The 15,914-nt window shown below is 48.0% G+C and overlaps 1 protein-coding gene across 1 annotated transcript in view; it reads left to right on the top strand.

Annotated features, from left to right (window-relative positions):
• CDHR3 (cadherin related family member 3) overlaps positions 1 to 15,145 on the top strand; it is a 72,728-nt gene extending 57,583 nt beyond the window's left edge. Inside the window, exons 12-19 of the mRNA XM_007177296.2 lie at positions 936 to 1,162; positions 3,473 to 3,644; positions 5,186 to 5,436; positions 7,308 to 7,489; positions 9,571 to 9,584; positions 10,778 to 10,806; positions 12,535 to 12,583; positions 14,125 to 15,145. Of these exons, the coding sequence (XP_007177358.2) occupies positions 936 to 1,162; positions 3,473 to 3,644; positions 5,186 to 5,436; positions 7,308 to 7,489; positions 9,571 to 9,584; positions 10,778 to 10,806; positions 12,535 to 12,583; positions 14,125 to 14,429 (1,229 nt within the window). The 3' untranslated portion in view covers positions 14,430 to 15,145. The remainder of the gene's footprint in view (positions 1 to 935; positions 1,163 to 3,472; positions 3,645 to 5,185; positions 5,437 to 7,307; positions 7,490 to 9,570; positions 9,585 to 10,777; positions 10,807 to 12,534; positions 12,584 to 14,124) is intronic.
• Positions 15,146 to 15,914: the final 769 nt, after the last annotated feature.

A 15,914-nucleotide genomic window follows, 5' to 3' on the forward strand; every position in this document is an offset into this window, starting at 1 on the left:
CCCCGTCTCTCCCAGTGAAGGGGAGACTGCTAACTCTAGAATAATCAGACCTCACCACCGTCTTTGAGACTTTGATTGTGGATGCTTCTACACTCAAAACCAAACAAAACAAACCCCACAATCTCCCTCTAAAATGATCTCCTCTTCACTTGGTTCTCTCTCTTTATGATGAGCTCCATTTCCTGACATTACATTTTAAACAAAACACAAAAAGAGGGTCTGAAGAAAACGCTGTCGATTCCTTATGCCTTATCCAGTGAATAATAAGTGCAACAGGAATAGGCTTTTTATGAATTCACAGATCTTGCTACAATTATTAATCACCTACTCTGGGTCAAGCACATAGTGCTGTTCTATATAGTTGAATAAGAGAAGATCCTGCCCTTGAGGAGTATAATTTATGAGGAAGAACTTCTATAAAACAAGCAAGCCAGAAGTCCAGCAGCCCACCAACAAGACTTGTAAAGTAAGCAAAATGGAACAGGATTTAAAAATCAAAAATATTCCAATCATCCTGTTGCTAAACCCTTAAAAATTACGTTTTTCATCTTGTTTTATAAGAGCAACCCATGCTCATTATAGAAAATTTGAAAAATAAAAAAGACAACACTGCTGCAAAAAGATGTATATGTGAATGTTCTTTGCAGCGTTAGGATCATATAATAATTGGTGTGCTTGGAGTCTATATGAGGGTATGAATTGTCTTTTAGACTTTGCAGTACTGCTTGAATCATATGGCCAGTTTCCTAGTGGGTGGCGTCATTTGAATTTAAAAGATGTAAAACATACAGAGTTTGAACAGCAAAGAGGCCCCCAAAAGTCTTTCTGCCCATGGCACTGAGAGTGTCTGCTCCTGGTTCCTCCTCTCACCCCCAAAGCAGGACTAATCTCAGATATTATTTTCAGCAGTAATCGCAGGTACTTTATTCTTCCAGCTAGAACCCGGGTTGGACGGATGCAGGCGACAGATAAAGACTTCCCCCAGAGAGGCACTGTGTACTCCATCTCCACCGGAGGGGCCAGCCAGCACTACCCAAACATATTTTGGATTAATCCCCAAACGGGAGAACTCCAGCTGGTGACTAAAGCGGACTACGAGACAACGCCCATCTATATTCTCAGAATCCAGGCCACCAACAGCGAAGACAGCAGCTCAGTCACTGTGAGTGGGGCTATTTGGTGCATTCACACCAGCCCAAGTGGTTGACTTCAGGTCTCTCTGGAGCCCTCCAGGTGTGGCCGTAGCAACAAGGGATCTTAATAGGGCACCTCCTGCAGACATGACAAGAAATGGCTAGTGGTGTCCCGGACAGCACAATCGGACACCCATAGCAGTGCCAGGAAATAAAGATTGACATCTGTGAGCCCACGTTTATGGGTGACTGGGAGGAGCGCTGAGATGGATGGCCACCCTGGGGGACAAGCTTCCTCCTGTTGCCCTTAAATCCCCCCTTGCTGTTGAGGTGGGCTGTAGCTGTGCATCGCCCCCAAGTAGTTTTACCCTGTTCCTACCCCGAGCCCCATCACACCAGATGGGATAGGTCTTAAAATGATCTGGCTTGACACAGCGCTACGCTGCTTTGTAACCTCTGATGTTGAGAACCTGGTTAAATGCATTTCTGAGTCAGTAGGTCTGAGTAGGGCCTGAGAACCTGCATTTCTAACACGCTTCCAAGTGGTGCCGAGGCAGCTGGTCCATGGCCGTACTTTGAGGAGCCAGGCTTTGACAGGTCTGTGCTGCCAGTGGTTAGGAATATTTGAGGGTAATATGATAGTCACAAAGAGGGAACTATTTCTTGGTCTTTCCCGTTAGTAAAGTGAAAAAGCATAAGGCAAAATGAACTCAGCTAGCGGCAGGCAGCCCTGTGTGATAGAATGACTGGTTCAGGGTCAGGAGACAGAGTTCATTTCTCAACTTTGATCCCAATTTGCCAAGGGGGTCCGAGCAATGCTTATCTTTGTACCCTGATTTCTCTCTCACACATGGAGTGTCACCTCATAACCCAATGCCTGAATAGTCCAGTTCCTCTGATGACTTGCTTTGAATTAGTGGGACAATGTTTTCAATGATGTGTAAGGCTTGGCGTTGCTAGCTGAGAAAAAGGTGTGTTAAGTTGAAGGTAATTGTCGTGTTTGTTAGCCTGGGTTTTTGAGAGGAATGAATGGAGTCCACTTTGGGAGCTAACTAGAGAGAACATTTCAATTTATTCCTGGGCTCAGAAATAGCTGAAATCCCCAAATTTCAGAGGTAGAATGAATACGACTCAAATATTCATAAGCTTTTAAAAAGGGTGATGATCGCATAAGTCCCTTTCAGGGCTGACATTCTATGATTCCGTGCTGGCAGGCATCCCAGTCCATATTCCAATTCACCAGGCATAAAAGACGGTGATGAAAGAGAACAGGCTGGCCCCTGCTTGTGGCAGGCCAGCGCCACCGGCTCAGTGCAGTGCTGAGATCCCGGGTTACACACAAGACCCCGGCTAAGCCAGGTCGCCTCCTTCTATCCCAGTGGTTCTCAACCCTGGCTGCGTATTAGAATCGGCTGGGGAACATAAAAATCGTGCCTGGGGACTTCCCTGGTGGCGCAGTGGTTAAGAATCTGCCTGCCAATGCAGAGGACACAGGTTCGAGCCCTGGTCCAGGAAGATCCCACATGCCGCGGAGCAACTAAGCCCGTGCGCCACACCTACTGAGCCTGAGCTTAGAGCCCGTGAGCCACAGCTACTGAGCCCACGCGCCTAGAGCCTGTGCTCTGCAACAAGAGAAGCCACCGCAATGAGAAGCCCATGCACCGCAACAAAGAGTAAGCCCCGCTCGCCGCAACTGAGAAAGCCAGTGCACAGCAACGAAGACCCAAGGCAGCCAATCAATCAATCAATCAATCAAGGAAGAAAAAAAAAAAATCAGGCCTGGGCCCCACCCTCCAGGGAGTCCAATTCATTTGGTCTGGAGAGGGCCAAAGTGGAGCCATGGTTGAGAGCCATTGTTCAATCTTCCAAAGTTAAAGACAGAACTTCCAACTCACAGGGGCAGCAAGCAAGGAAGCACAGGAGGGTCACCATAAATCCATCATCGTTACTGGAAAAACAACTCAGCATCATCTGGGGATGAGCATATGTGTTTAGCTGCATGCGTGTGGGGGGGTGTGGAAATGTATTATTACGTATATTATGCACATGTGCATGTACACACACAACACACAGTAGAGCAGTTAACAGCATAGGACTTGGAGTAAGACAGACCTAAGTTCAAATCCCAGCTCTGCCACTCACCAACTGAATGGCCTTAGGTCAATTACCTAATCTCCCTAAGCCTCAGCTTCCCCATCTGTAAAATGGGAATAAACATATTATCTATCTCGGATGAGGTTAAATCTCACTAATTCACAAAAAGCACATAGCCCAGTGCCTGGCACACAGTAAGGGCTCAATGATAACTACTCAGTAAGGCCACTTTCCTGCTGCTCTAGGTTACTGTGAACATCATTGAAGAAAATGATGAAAAACCTATCTGTACCCCAAACTCGTACTTCCTGGCCATCCCAGTGGATCTGAAAGTTGGCACAAATATTTACAATTTCAAGCTCACGTGTACTGACCTTGATTCCAGCCCCAGGTCTTTTCGTTACTCCATTGGCCCAGGTATGGTATTGATGTCAGTGGTCCTGGACCCTTGCTGAGGGCTCCTGGTGTTGGAGGCTGTAGCAGCTGTTTAGGGAGAAGGGGTGGGGGTCTGAGCTCACACACTGATCTGGCACAGCGTGTAGGGGGTGGGGTGTTTTGAATGAGGAAACCAGGGATGAGGAGTCAAATGGTTCTGGAATTCCCAGTCCCCCCCCCCCCTTGGCTTCCCCTTCTCACCTAACTCTTCCCAGACTCCCATACCTGGCTGCCCAAAGGCCCAAGGAACAGTGAATTCCATTGATGGTGACCCGCCCCCCCATCCCCAATTCCCAGCCTGTCATAGGATTCATGAATCAGATTAGTGTCGTTTAAAAAAAATTTTTTAGTCCAACTCCTCCCCCACCTCTTTTCCTGCAAGCTTGTAAGGGGGGGCAGGGGAATCCCAGTCCTCTCTCTGGATAATAATAGATGAAATAGATTAAATGCATTTTGAAACGTGTCCTCAGGAATTCTCTTCTGCTCCATTCATTTTCTCTCTTTAAAAATATACCATTGTGGGAGGGAAAAAAAAGAGCACCCCTCAATGGAAATGAGACCAAAATAGTTCATCTAATGAAGTGCCGAGGCCAGAGATTTAAACCCAAACAAGCAGAGCAGTTTCACGTGAAAGAGTGAAAATCCAGCTCCGCCGCCTGCTGAGCGCTGGCAGAGCCGGCACTGGAGCAGCAGGAAGCCTCTCGAGCAGGCTGTGTCACAAAACCCAGGGGCAGAGCCCACCTCGAGACTGCAGTGGCCAGAGATGGAAATAATCCATACTGAGAACCCTCAGGCCTTTATGGGGCACTTCATTGCTCGGGAGTAAAACTGCATCATCCTCTGGTCCATTTACTGGTTTTTAGTTGGTAGTGAGTCTGCAGCCACCGGAGGAATGAGCAAGAGCTGCTTGGGCGGGCAGCCTCTCTGCTCTGGGCTCCCTAAGCTGTGAGCCTGCAGCCCCAAACGAGCCGCTGGGGAGGTGGGGATGGGGACTACTGTCCCTGCCAGCCCAGGGCGCACCTTCCTTTGGGGGACTCCAGGGACATCTGCCACGGGCGTGACCAGCCCGGTTTCATGAAAGGCGTGCAGTAAACTTGGCCCATGGCTAGGGACGTGGCCCGCTCCTCCCTCTTGCCGCCCACTGATTGGTCTGAGTGTGAGTTACACATTGTTACCGAGTTAATGCTGATGATGAGCCTTGGCCGCACCAGGATTGCTAGCTCTCTGCCTGATGCTCAGCGCGATGGCGGCTATTCTCCCTGGACACCTGGGCTGGTGCCCTTTTCTACTCTCATTTTCGTTGCAGCCACACTGGTTGTGAGCAAGAGTCTCTCTGTACTCATGAAATCTCTGGTGCTGTTCAGGCCCATATCCTATCACTGCCCCAGCCCTGGTACATCAGAAGTAGTCTACACCTGAGGTGGGATGTTTAAGAAAAAGACTGAATGTAGTTTTCTTCTAACCCTTATTTCTCACGCTCTTTTCTTCCTTTCCCCCAAATCCTTGCATCAAATCTCATTTAGGCAACATCAACGGTCATTTCACCTTCTCTCCCAACGCCGGGTCCAATGTTACAAGCCTGATCCTGGCGACTCGCTTTGACTATGCTAGTGGGCTTGATAAGATCTGGAACTACAAACTGCTTGTCTACATAACTGATGACAACTTGCTGTCCGTCAGGAAGAGAGCTGGAGCTCTTGTTGAAACAGGCACAGTGACGCTGAGTATTAGAGTCATTCCTCACCCAACCACGATTGTCACCACAACCCCCAGGGTAAGGGTTTTGGGAGCTGGACTTCCCAGTTACATCCCTTGTAATTGATGTTGATGGAGCCCCTTGACCTAGGAGAAATGTGGGGTGGGCTGAAAAGGGTTGAGATGTTAGGATGTTGCCAGGAACGCCAACCATGGGCTGGATTGGAATAGTCACTGGGTGGTAGAAAAAATCCGGGTGAGACCTTGGGCTTATAGAACCACTGACTTTTCCTAGTCTGGTAAAGAAGGAGGTACACATATGCACAGACTTGTGATAGATCAGGCATTGCCCATCCAGGGTATGGACATGTTGCCGCCTTCACAAGCCCTTCTCTGCTTGCTCTTAAGAGCCAATACAAGTCCGTGTCCATGAGAGCAGCTAGCTGCCAGATGCTCTTCTCTACTTCTTTTGAAGAGTCACCATTTGTCAATCTGTACCCTACTCCCCACCTCCACGCCAAAAAAAATCCACTTGTTCAATCTGCAGATATTGATTTAATACCTATAATATGCCAAGCACGTTGGTGAATAAGCCAGAAATGGTCTCTGCTCTCTCATGGAGCTTATAGTGCAGGTTAGTGGTTCTCAGGTGCGGCCCCCACAGCAGAAGCAGCAGCGTCACCTGGAAACTTGTTAGAAAAGCAAATTCTCGAGCCCACCCCGGAACACTAAAGTTATACCTCATCCAACCACGATCATCACTACGACTTCCAGGGAAGGATGTTGAAACCTGGAGTCCTTACCACATCCCCAGACCTACTGGATCAGAAACTGTGGGGTGGGACCCAACAATCTGTGTTTTTAATAAGCCTTCCAGGCCATTCTGATTGCATTTTAGAGCCTCTGATCTAGAGGGGGAGACGGATTACAAACAGGTGTGCAAATGAATAAACCACCTACAGATTGTCGTAAACAGTAGGAAGAAAATAAGCAGGTGTCACAATAGAATCAGTGTGATGAAGGAAGGGAGCGTCTTGGAATCTGACAAGAGGATTATCGCCCCTGGCTTCTTGGATGACCTGGCTTATATTCGTGCAGGCCCTTTTTTCCCCTTTCCTCCTGATCCTCGTAAAAGTTGCGCCCTTGGTCGGCAGCCCCATACTTGGAGTACGCCAGAGGAAAAGGAACCAGAACCTCAGAAAGCCACCTGTGACAGGTGGTCAAATTCTGCTTCTCAGAGTCTTACCAAGAGCTGCTTAATATTCCTTTCCTGTGGGCTGGAGTCAATATTACCCCCAATGAATGGAGGCATTAGGTGACCTGAAGGGCTTTCAGTTGTGGTAGGAGCCAGTAGGTGCCCCAAGTAAGGAATTGCCACCTTTCTGCAACTTACAACACAACCCAGCTCTGACATCTCCAACCTGGAAATCTCCATAACTTGCTTGTTATCGGTCTCCCTCTCTGGGAAGCAAATGCTGAACTTGAGGTCTCACTGTGATAACAGCCTGCTCAGCTGGCAGCACAGCTGGTAGTGAGTGAACACTGAGAAGCCTACAAAGTGTTAAAAAAAACAAAAAAACCCCCTCAACTTTCATGGCTCATGCCTTCCCAGTGAGAAACAATAGCTATATTAGTCCCTAGCTTATGCCATGATTTGGCAGGAAAAAAAGCCAATGGAATTTTTAGCTTTGGGGAAGGAGAAGAAAGAGAATGAAATTAGGCCTAGAGTTGCTCTCCAGTTCCCTACATTTTCTGGGTTTCGGTTTCATGGATGTCTGGCAAGACTATAAATAAGGTGATGGGTTGAAGAGTGAGAACAATGAGCACACGGATGTCCGATGTTTAGAGCAAGAACAAAGAGCAGAATGAACGTTCAACCACCCGACGTGAGAGGGTTGTGATGTCAAAGACGACCAGCCTCCACTCATCCTCCCCCTCCTGTCATTCAAGCCCAGGATCACCTACTGGATCCTGAGGAAGAACGTGTATTCTCCATCGGCCTGGTATGTGCCTTTTGTCATCACTTTGGGCTCCATGTTGCTTCTGGGTCTCCTGGTGTCCCTGACTGTCCTGTTGGCCAAAGCCATCCACAGACACTGTCCCTGCAAGACTGGGAAGCACAAGAAACCTCTGTAAGTTGCCAGTGGGCTGGGCCCTTTCCCCATTTGCTTTCGGAGGATGCTGCTTCTGGTGATGTCAGGAGAAGGAAAGGTAGACAGTTAGGATTTCTCCACAGGGTAGAGAGGGTGCCTGGAATGAAGAAAGGAAACGGAGCTATGGGGGAGACATCCCAGCTCTCCTTGTCCTGGTGGACCCCCTTCATCACCTGCCGGGCCAGGAAACTGTTCCTTTGCTTTTCCCTGGCACCTGCCCTGTCCTTGATGAGTTCTCAGTGAAATCGGGGCTTCAGCCTCTTGGTAACCTCGTCCTGGATAAAAGCTCCAGAAACAAGGCCGGTTGTGAGTAGTAGTGGAATATGCCGTGCTGTTATTTGTGGAATATTTAAAGGATGGGATGGAATTAGAGGAAGCACAAAAAACTAATAAGGGAATTAAGCTTTTGGCTCCAGTGACTGAACTGGGCTTTGGTGTGACTAAATAATCATTGTTCTTTTGCGTGTGGCCCTCTCAAGGGCTGTAAACGCAGGCCTGCTTCCTCTCCCTGGGAGGCTCACCTGCTCACTTATATGCCTCTTTCGGTGACACTCTGCAGAGTGTCTTTTACTGGCTAAAGGGAGGTACTAGAGTGAAGTGGAGAAAGCATCAAATTGTTACAAGCTTCCCCAGAGCCAGTTTCTTGAGTCTTAGTAGCTCTTACAATGAGAATGTGATGGTTCTGAGCCTGGGCTTTGGAGTCAGATAAGGTTGAGGTTCAAATCTTGGCTCTGCCATTTTCTGGGTATATGGCTTTGGGCAAGTGACAACCTCTGTGAATCTCAATTTCTTTATTTGAAAACCAAACAATTAAATGAGCAAATGCAAAGGAACCACTTAGCACTGTTCCTGATGTAGAGTAAATGCTTAATACACTATTTTTTTTTAAATCTTGTTGCATGATTTTTCATGGCTGAGTCCCAGTGAGCTTAGGATTCTAGATTCTAAGTTTAGCTCTGTACACCCAAGTATCGTGAGGTATTGGAACCTGAATTTTGGAATTTCTCAACAGCATAAAGAATGGGTGATAAGACTCATGTGCCTTTTAAAGGTATTTTGAAGATTAACTACTACTGTCAAATAATTTAAAATCTATGGATGAAAGGCTATATAAAAGTATAAGTATTAGCATAAAGATGTGCATTGCATTTTGCCATATTTATTGGGGACATTCGTTGCTACTGGCAACCTTGACTTCAAGGTAAGAAATCCTTGAGCATCTGCTGAAATTTAAAAAAGCCTTTTAATTTGGACTCTAGTCACAAATTGATTTGAGAAAAAAAAAAACCAGCTCCAAAAGAGTGATGCTTAAGCTTGTAAGGATGGCGGTGCTCTGTAATGGGATTTGGGCAGAAGTTCTTACAGGAAGTAATCCAATAGACACTGCAACTCACATGCAATTTATGGTTAAATGTGCACCTTGAACCTGGTGGTTTCAGTTACCTTCTAAATATTGTTTTCAACATGGTTGACTTTTAAAACACTAGCTAGTAATTCAGACTCAGACCTGGCCTCTCTGGCAATTTGTTGTACCATATGGCAACCAATATTTGTCCCATAGCAGAGAATAAAATTAGAGTCACAGAATAATAGAAGCCAAGGTTATCATGGGAAGGGTCTTAAGAGTCCAGGTGTCCAGCTCCTCACGTTACAGGAAGCCCGGGTTTAACTGCTAGTCATCGAACCTTCCCACTGTGAGCCAAATCTTCTGCTCAGATGGCTACTGGGGAGGAAAACCAGGCAGGAAGAATCGCTGGGCAGTCTGATGGGGTCGTCATGCCCTCACTCAGTGTTGTCAGAGAAAATAGGTTCCCTGAAGTTCTCTAAAGCAATAGTTTTCCAACTTATCAGACTCCCAAACCTCCTGAGTCCCAACCCAGCAGTGATGGAGCAGGGCTGGGAGCCCATTCTGCATTTTAGTCCCCTGCCCTGGTCCCTCTTTCGATCAACCCCTGAATCCTGGGGAGCACAGTTGCCCGAAGGCCCCCATGTTGTCACGTGTGTACCAGTGCCGAGTGCTCTCAGGTTAATTCTTGTCCATCCCTTCTCCCCCCATACAGGGTGAAGAAAGCAGGTATGTACGGTGCCGATTACCTTTGTTTGTTGCTATTATTGTTTTTCGCTTGCTCTGTTGTACTACATAAAAGGGTTCCAACTCGGTGGAGAATCAGGGCACAGTCCTGGGTTGGTGGGTTTTCCGCCACATCATCTGTGGATGGAACGAAACAGAGGTCGGACGTAGCTGGAGGAAGGGGAGGGCAGGGCAGGGTGCATGGGGCCGTTGGCCCTCTTGGATCTCATTCGGTCCTGCCTGTTCCTTACTGAGTCACCTCCAATCAGCTCGACATCAGCACCTAAAGGTCTGTTCCCCACCAAGTGGGTCAGGAATGGAGAATTCTCCGTGGGTTAAACACAGAACCTACTTGCTGCTACACACGGAGGGGGTGACCCCTCCTGAGGACAGCTAGTGCTCTGTATTAGACAGATGCCTGTTTTTAAAGAACAAATGATACTTTATTCTCAGATTGTGATGGATTTGATCATTCTCACATGTTACTTAGGTTAGGGTAGTTAGAAATGGGGGCTGGGTGCAGTCAGATGGGCTGGGAGAGCTGAGTGATTTCAGGGCGCCGGTGAATTGAGCAAGGCCCATCTGGGGAGACGTCACCACTGTCTCCAAAGCTGTGGCCTCAGGGAGACTCCAAGCTATGGGGAGAGACAGGACAAAGAACTGGAAAGAGTGTTTTTGAAAAATGATTGCTCTAATCACTCCAGCCATAGGTGTGTGCATCTGACATGCACAAGGGATATCTCAGCAGGGTTAGAAATTTAACGACAGTGGTTATTGATCATATCGAATGAGATAATTTTGATAAATGAGATTTTTCACAAACTATCTCCCATCCTAGTTACTTTGTAGAAAGGGTATAAGGAATGGATGCAAAGAATCCTCAGATGACAAACAAAGGTAGCAACTCCCTCTTTCTTTTTTACCTATAAAGCCATTTAAAAGCTAGTTTCCAGTAATGACAATAAGCTGGAAAAAGAATTAAAAATTTTTAATTGTGTATTATGCGTGTGTGTTTGTGTTTCTGAGAAGGTGGAAGGAGGTAAACAAACATGTCTAGAGACAGAAAATTCTTTGCTATGCCTGCAATACTAAGCTCAAATCCTGTTTAAGAGAGAGAGATCTCACTGTAGGGGTAAAATTTTAAGGTCAATTTAGTGTCCAAGAAGCTTAACTTCTGTCTGTCCTCTTCCCTGCAGAAATGAAGAACACAAAGAGAGAGGCGGCGGTGAGGCTGGCTGGCCCCGGGGCGCCGGGTTGGGGAGGGGGCTCTGGTCTCCCCCCAGCCGCCTTGCCACAGTCCCACGGGGGTGTTTATCATTCAGGGAGATGCTTGTATCTGGCCACTGGAGCAGACTGCTGTGTGACGAGCTCCTAATAGAATTTGTTCCCTCCACTGAACCTGTCTGCTGCTATATTTGCAGAAGAACTGGATTTCATAAATATTGAACAGTGGTGTTTATTATCTACACTAGTTCTCCAGGAGAGTGAGTTAGGGGAGAGGAGCTTAAAGACCAGAACTGGTGCTTCAGCCTTCAATGGGATTTACTTTTGCTTTGCTTCTCCACACCTGGAGGGAAAAGTGATAGAAAAAGAGCATGGTGGGAAGCTGAGGCTGGCTCTGCCCTCTCGGCCATATGACCTTGACCTCAGGGACTCCCTCGGCCTCTTTAAGCTTTAGATTCCTCACCTGTGGAATGGGAGTGAGAACAGCTGCCCTGAGATAACAGGTGGGGAAATACTGGGAAAATTATGAAGAGTCATGTAAATGCAAAGTGTCACAGGACAGCTGGGGAGTTACCTCCTCACGTGACCTCCTGATTTTTCTTTCACTGAACCTGATCCACCCACTGGAAGTGACGGAACTTGAAGGTGACCCCCTCCCAGGTCTCCCCTAACCCCTAATAATAGGACTGTGTTATGATCTAAGATCCATGAATTTGGGAAATGACAGGCAGGGCGAGGAGGGAGTATCGCTTCAGGCCAGTCCCCTAAGCGCTTATAAGCACTGGTCTGCAAACAGGAGGAAGGGGTGATCTCCTGTCTCCTGGGTCTTATTATTGTCTCAGTACCCTTGATGATGCCACTCAGAGACTTAGACATATGTATAGTTAAATTCATTGATTAAATAAATCAATCCCCCTGGCCGTAAAAAGTGCAGCTTCTGAGTTGATCAAATGGATGAAAGCTGTACAATCTCCATTCCTTCTGGTTTCACAGAGGGGAGCTGTGGGCAAGTGAGTAGGTAACGGCTTATGTGATGAAAACGGGGGTCAAAGGCCCATTAAACTCCAAACACCGTCCTCGTGAGTGTGCTGAAGAACAGCATCATTGGAGGGCACCGTGTGAGGGAAGGGGGTGTTTCCACGGGGCAGAGTTCAGGTCCTAGAGGGCGGCACAGAGTACAGGTCAGGGGAAGGAATAAGGTGTGGAACACCAGGCTTAGGTGAGGCAGGCCGGGCCCAGATGCAACGTTGCATTGGCTTAGGCTGACTCATCTGTGCCTGCCCTGCACGTAACATCTGCCTGGCAGATCCGGCGTAGGTGATGTCGATCTTGGCCAGTGCTGCATGGCATTTCTGCTCTTCCTTCTGTGCGGCTTAGATAGCGTTTATTCAGGATGCTTTCCTACCCCCCAAGTCTGGATTAAATGTCCTCTTCCCACCCCCGTTCCTCCACGCCCCCATAGCATCCTATATTCCCCCATCATAGTCTTTATCACAGTAAATTGCAGTGCCACTTTGTCAATGGCTCCTGCTTGATTGCAAGCTTTGGGCGGGCGGTAACCAGCCCTGCCTTGTTCACCGATGTGTCCCGAGCATCTAGCACAGTGCCTATTGAATAAATAAATGTCAGGAAGGCCCTGGGTAAGCAACCTGGGCTGTAAGGAAGAACAGCCTCTCCTGGAGGGAGGAGTGTAGGGCTGTGCCTGAAGCCGTCTCTTTCTTTTCCATAGGAAACAATCCAGATGAACACTGTCTTTGATGGAGAAGCCGCAGACCCAGGTAATTAAGTGGCAGTGTCGCCCGTAAGGGCGTTGTTCATATTCCAGGCTGGTGGAGTCACGGAGGACCATATCCCACGTCCTGCTCTTCACTCAGTCTGTCAATGCGTTTGGTTGTCGGGCCTACACAGTGCTGATCCTTCCAGGCGGCACCGCAACGTGAGATCAGCTCAAAACAGAGCTGGCTTGTAGACGCTCAAGCACGTGATCACGTGTGAGGCCTCAGCAGGTTTCCACCTAAAGGGTCCCACTCAAGGACCACGCCCCTGTCCAGCCTCCCTCCCTGAATCACAGGCCAGTTCAGGGAACTGGTGAATTCAATAACCCACTGTGTCTTCTGCTCACCGGGACTCAACCTCCCCCCACCCCCCCACCCCGCCGCTGCCTCATCCTTTCTGAATGCTTCTAAACACCATCCTATTGGTAACGGGAGATATGGAGAAATGGCAAGCTTGGCTTCTTTTTTTCCTCGATCAGGGCCAAGAATTCCTTCTTGGACAGCAAGATGAACATAAGGTAAAGCTGGCCTCCAGAGCTCTCATCACCCTCATGAAATCAGCTCCAAATTTAGCTCCTTTACACACATCCCTTCACTTACAAAGGCTCAATTATAGACGTGAATAAAGGGAAGGAAACCAAATTCGGGAGGCAAGTGCGTTGGCTCCCTGCCACCCTCACATGCGAACGGCTCCGCTTGGTCCTCCTCAGAGGGAGGATGGCTCCTCTCCAGGACAGGCTGCCGCTGCTGCTGGAATTAAATTTCCCTCTATTATTAGGTACTTGTCACCATAATGTGCCCACATTAGCATAAGTGCTGGTGGGATCCTCTGCCTGAGAGGCCACTCATGCTGTAGGGAAACAGCAGGAGCAGGGGCACGCCGGAAACTAGATCTTCTGGGGCAAAAGCCAGGGAGGACTGAGGCTGTTCTGCGTCTGTGTGTTTGCGAGAAGGAAAAAGGAAGAGATGAGCCAACTGGACTAATGCGAACAAACATCAATTAGCGTCTGCAGGCTCCGACACAATACAAATGGCCCCCTTGCATCATCTCAACCGGGGCCAGATTTGTGTGTCTGTGTCTGCAAATCTCTTCTAACATAACATAGATACAAATCAAAGTCTTTTCCTCCTTCCTTGGTGAATTCAGGTTTATATCAGGGATTCAGGGAATCTTTTTAAACAAACATATCAGAACGTAATGGGTCACCCCATGAAAAACTGAACCTAACTTATCTGAAGCTCACGTTGAGTTCAAGACTTCTGTGGCCTCTCATCTTGCCATTGAGGTGACCTTGAGGCTCTCCTACACCTTTCTTTCCAGGGAAGCGTGAGATTTGCTACCTGTGTGGTCAGAGCCACACAGCTCAGCTCGCGGAAAGGGCAGGCTGGTGAAGACTGTTTGTGTTCTTCACAAGCCTGCTTTCAATTTTTCTAGCTGCTTCATCTTTCCCTGGGGGTGAGAAGAGAGCAGGGTGGAGATGGGGGAGCAGAGAAGCATTTGGATTCTTTTGTTTATGCATTGGTGGTGTAATTTTTTTCCCTAGTTACTGGGGCAATATATGAATTCAACACAAAAACTGGAGCCAGAAAGTGGAAAGATCCCTTAACCCAAATGCCAAAATGGAAGGAGTCCAGCCCTCAGGGAGCTGCTCCAAGAAGACCTGTCACTGGGGAAGGGACCGGGCCACCAAGGAGCACCCACAAGGAAGGAGATGGGCTGAGCGACAAAGCACAGGCCAAGAATACAGGCCCGTGGTCCAGGAACCAGGACGGCAAGCCAAGCACCCCAAAGAACAGAAACTCAGCCCTTACGCGTGGGGGGTCCCCCAAACCGCACCCAGAAGAGTGAACGGTGTCTGGCTGCCTGGCCCACAGCACAGCACAGGGAGGGAGCTTGACTGTCTGGGACGCTGCCTCACCCTACATTCCTCGAGGGCAGGGTGGGGGTGGAGGGTTGAAAATGTGGAGGATCCAGGGTCCCAGGTGGAATGTTTGACAGACTTTAAAATGAACAGAAAGGGGTTTGATCTCAGAGTTGCCTTTTTCTGGGACAGCCCAGGAGAGATTTTGCCCTGGCCTCAGTACCTCTGATCAGCTGGACTGCTAACTGGTGGGTGTGGACTTCTGTTTCTTCTTCACGTTGACCTCTAGGAAGCTCTGTTCGTTCGCCCCTAGGAAGTGCACGAGACCTCCTGCCTAAATTCTGAGGACTACCCTCCCACCTGGTTTCACCTTATTTTCCTGCCTTTATTTTAGTGTCACCCAGATTTCTTCACTTATAAATACAGTTCAACACCGTATACTATTGTAAGTCACGTCTAATCTTTTTCAAAAGAGGCAGAGCAGTGGGAAAAAAAGGATGAATAATGAGTTGTTCACCTGGGAAGAAGAAAACACACTAGATACCTTTAATTCTTTTTCATTAAGGTAAAACTGATAATGCGATAAAGTGCACAGATCGAAGGCATTCAGCTCAGTACTAGGTAGACTCTTCCCCAATGCAACCAATATTCGGGTCTTTATTGTCACGGATTACTTTTGCCTTTTTGAAATTTCCTATAAATGGAAAAAGAGCTCCCCAGTTCTTTTGTATCTGGCTCCTTTGGCTCAGCACCATGTCTGTGAGATTCACCCAGTTGTACTGTGAACCAGTCATGCAGGGCTCTTCACTGTGTCTCTTATCCCACTGAGGGAATCTACCACATGTCATTTATCCATTCCACACTTGGGTAGCTGCTCCAAGTTTTTTACTATTATAAGGTATAGCACTGTGCACGTCCTTGTACATGTCTTTCCATAGCATAAACACGCGTTTCTTCTGAGCCTGTTCCTAGGAGTGGGATTGCAAGAGCCATTGCTGGAATCTGCTGAGAATTCTGAAGTTGGTGGCTCCAACTTATGCTTCCAATGATGGAGAGTTCTGACTGCTTTACTCCCTTGACAACACTTGGTGTTGTCGGTCCTTTTCGTTTCAGCCATCCTGGTGAAAATTCCTCTTGAACTAAAGTCCCTGTTTTTCTCAAAGCTAAAACAACACCAGCCCTACAACCTACCTGCCCGGCTCCTTCCCTACCTTCTGTGATTGGTGGAGGGGGGAACCACAGGAATCAGAGGAGAGACACAGTGGGAAGCTCTAGCCATTCATACAGCTGGGACTTTCACCTGTGGCCACAAGCAGTGACCTGAAAATAAATCTCTCTGCAACGCAACAGGAAGTGGAAATTTTCAGTGCGTGCCTGGTGAAGGCCGAGCAATCCTCACCTTTGCTCCATGTCCTGCTCCCCAGCTGCTGGGCCCCTAGTCCAGTAACCAGAGGGAAGGACCAGATGAGAGT

This window comes from Balaenoptera acutorostrata, chromosome 7 (genome assembly GCF_949987535.1).
Source record: "Balaenoptera acutorostrata chromosome 7, mBalAcu1.1, whole genome shotgun sequence".
NCBI lineage: Eukaryota > Metazoa > Chordata > Mammalia > Artiodactyla > Balaenopteridae > Balaenoptera > Balaenoptera acutorostrata.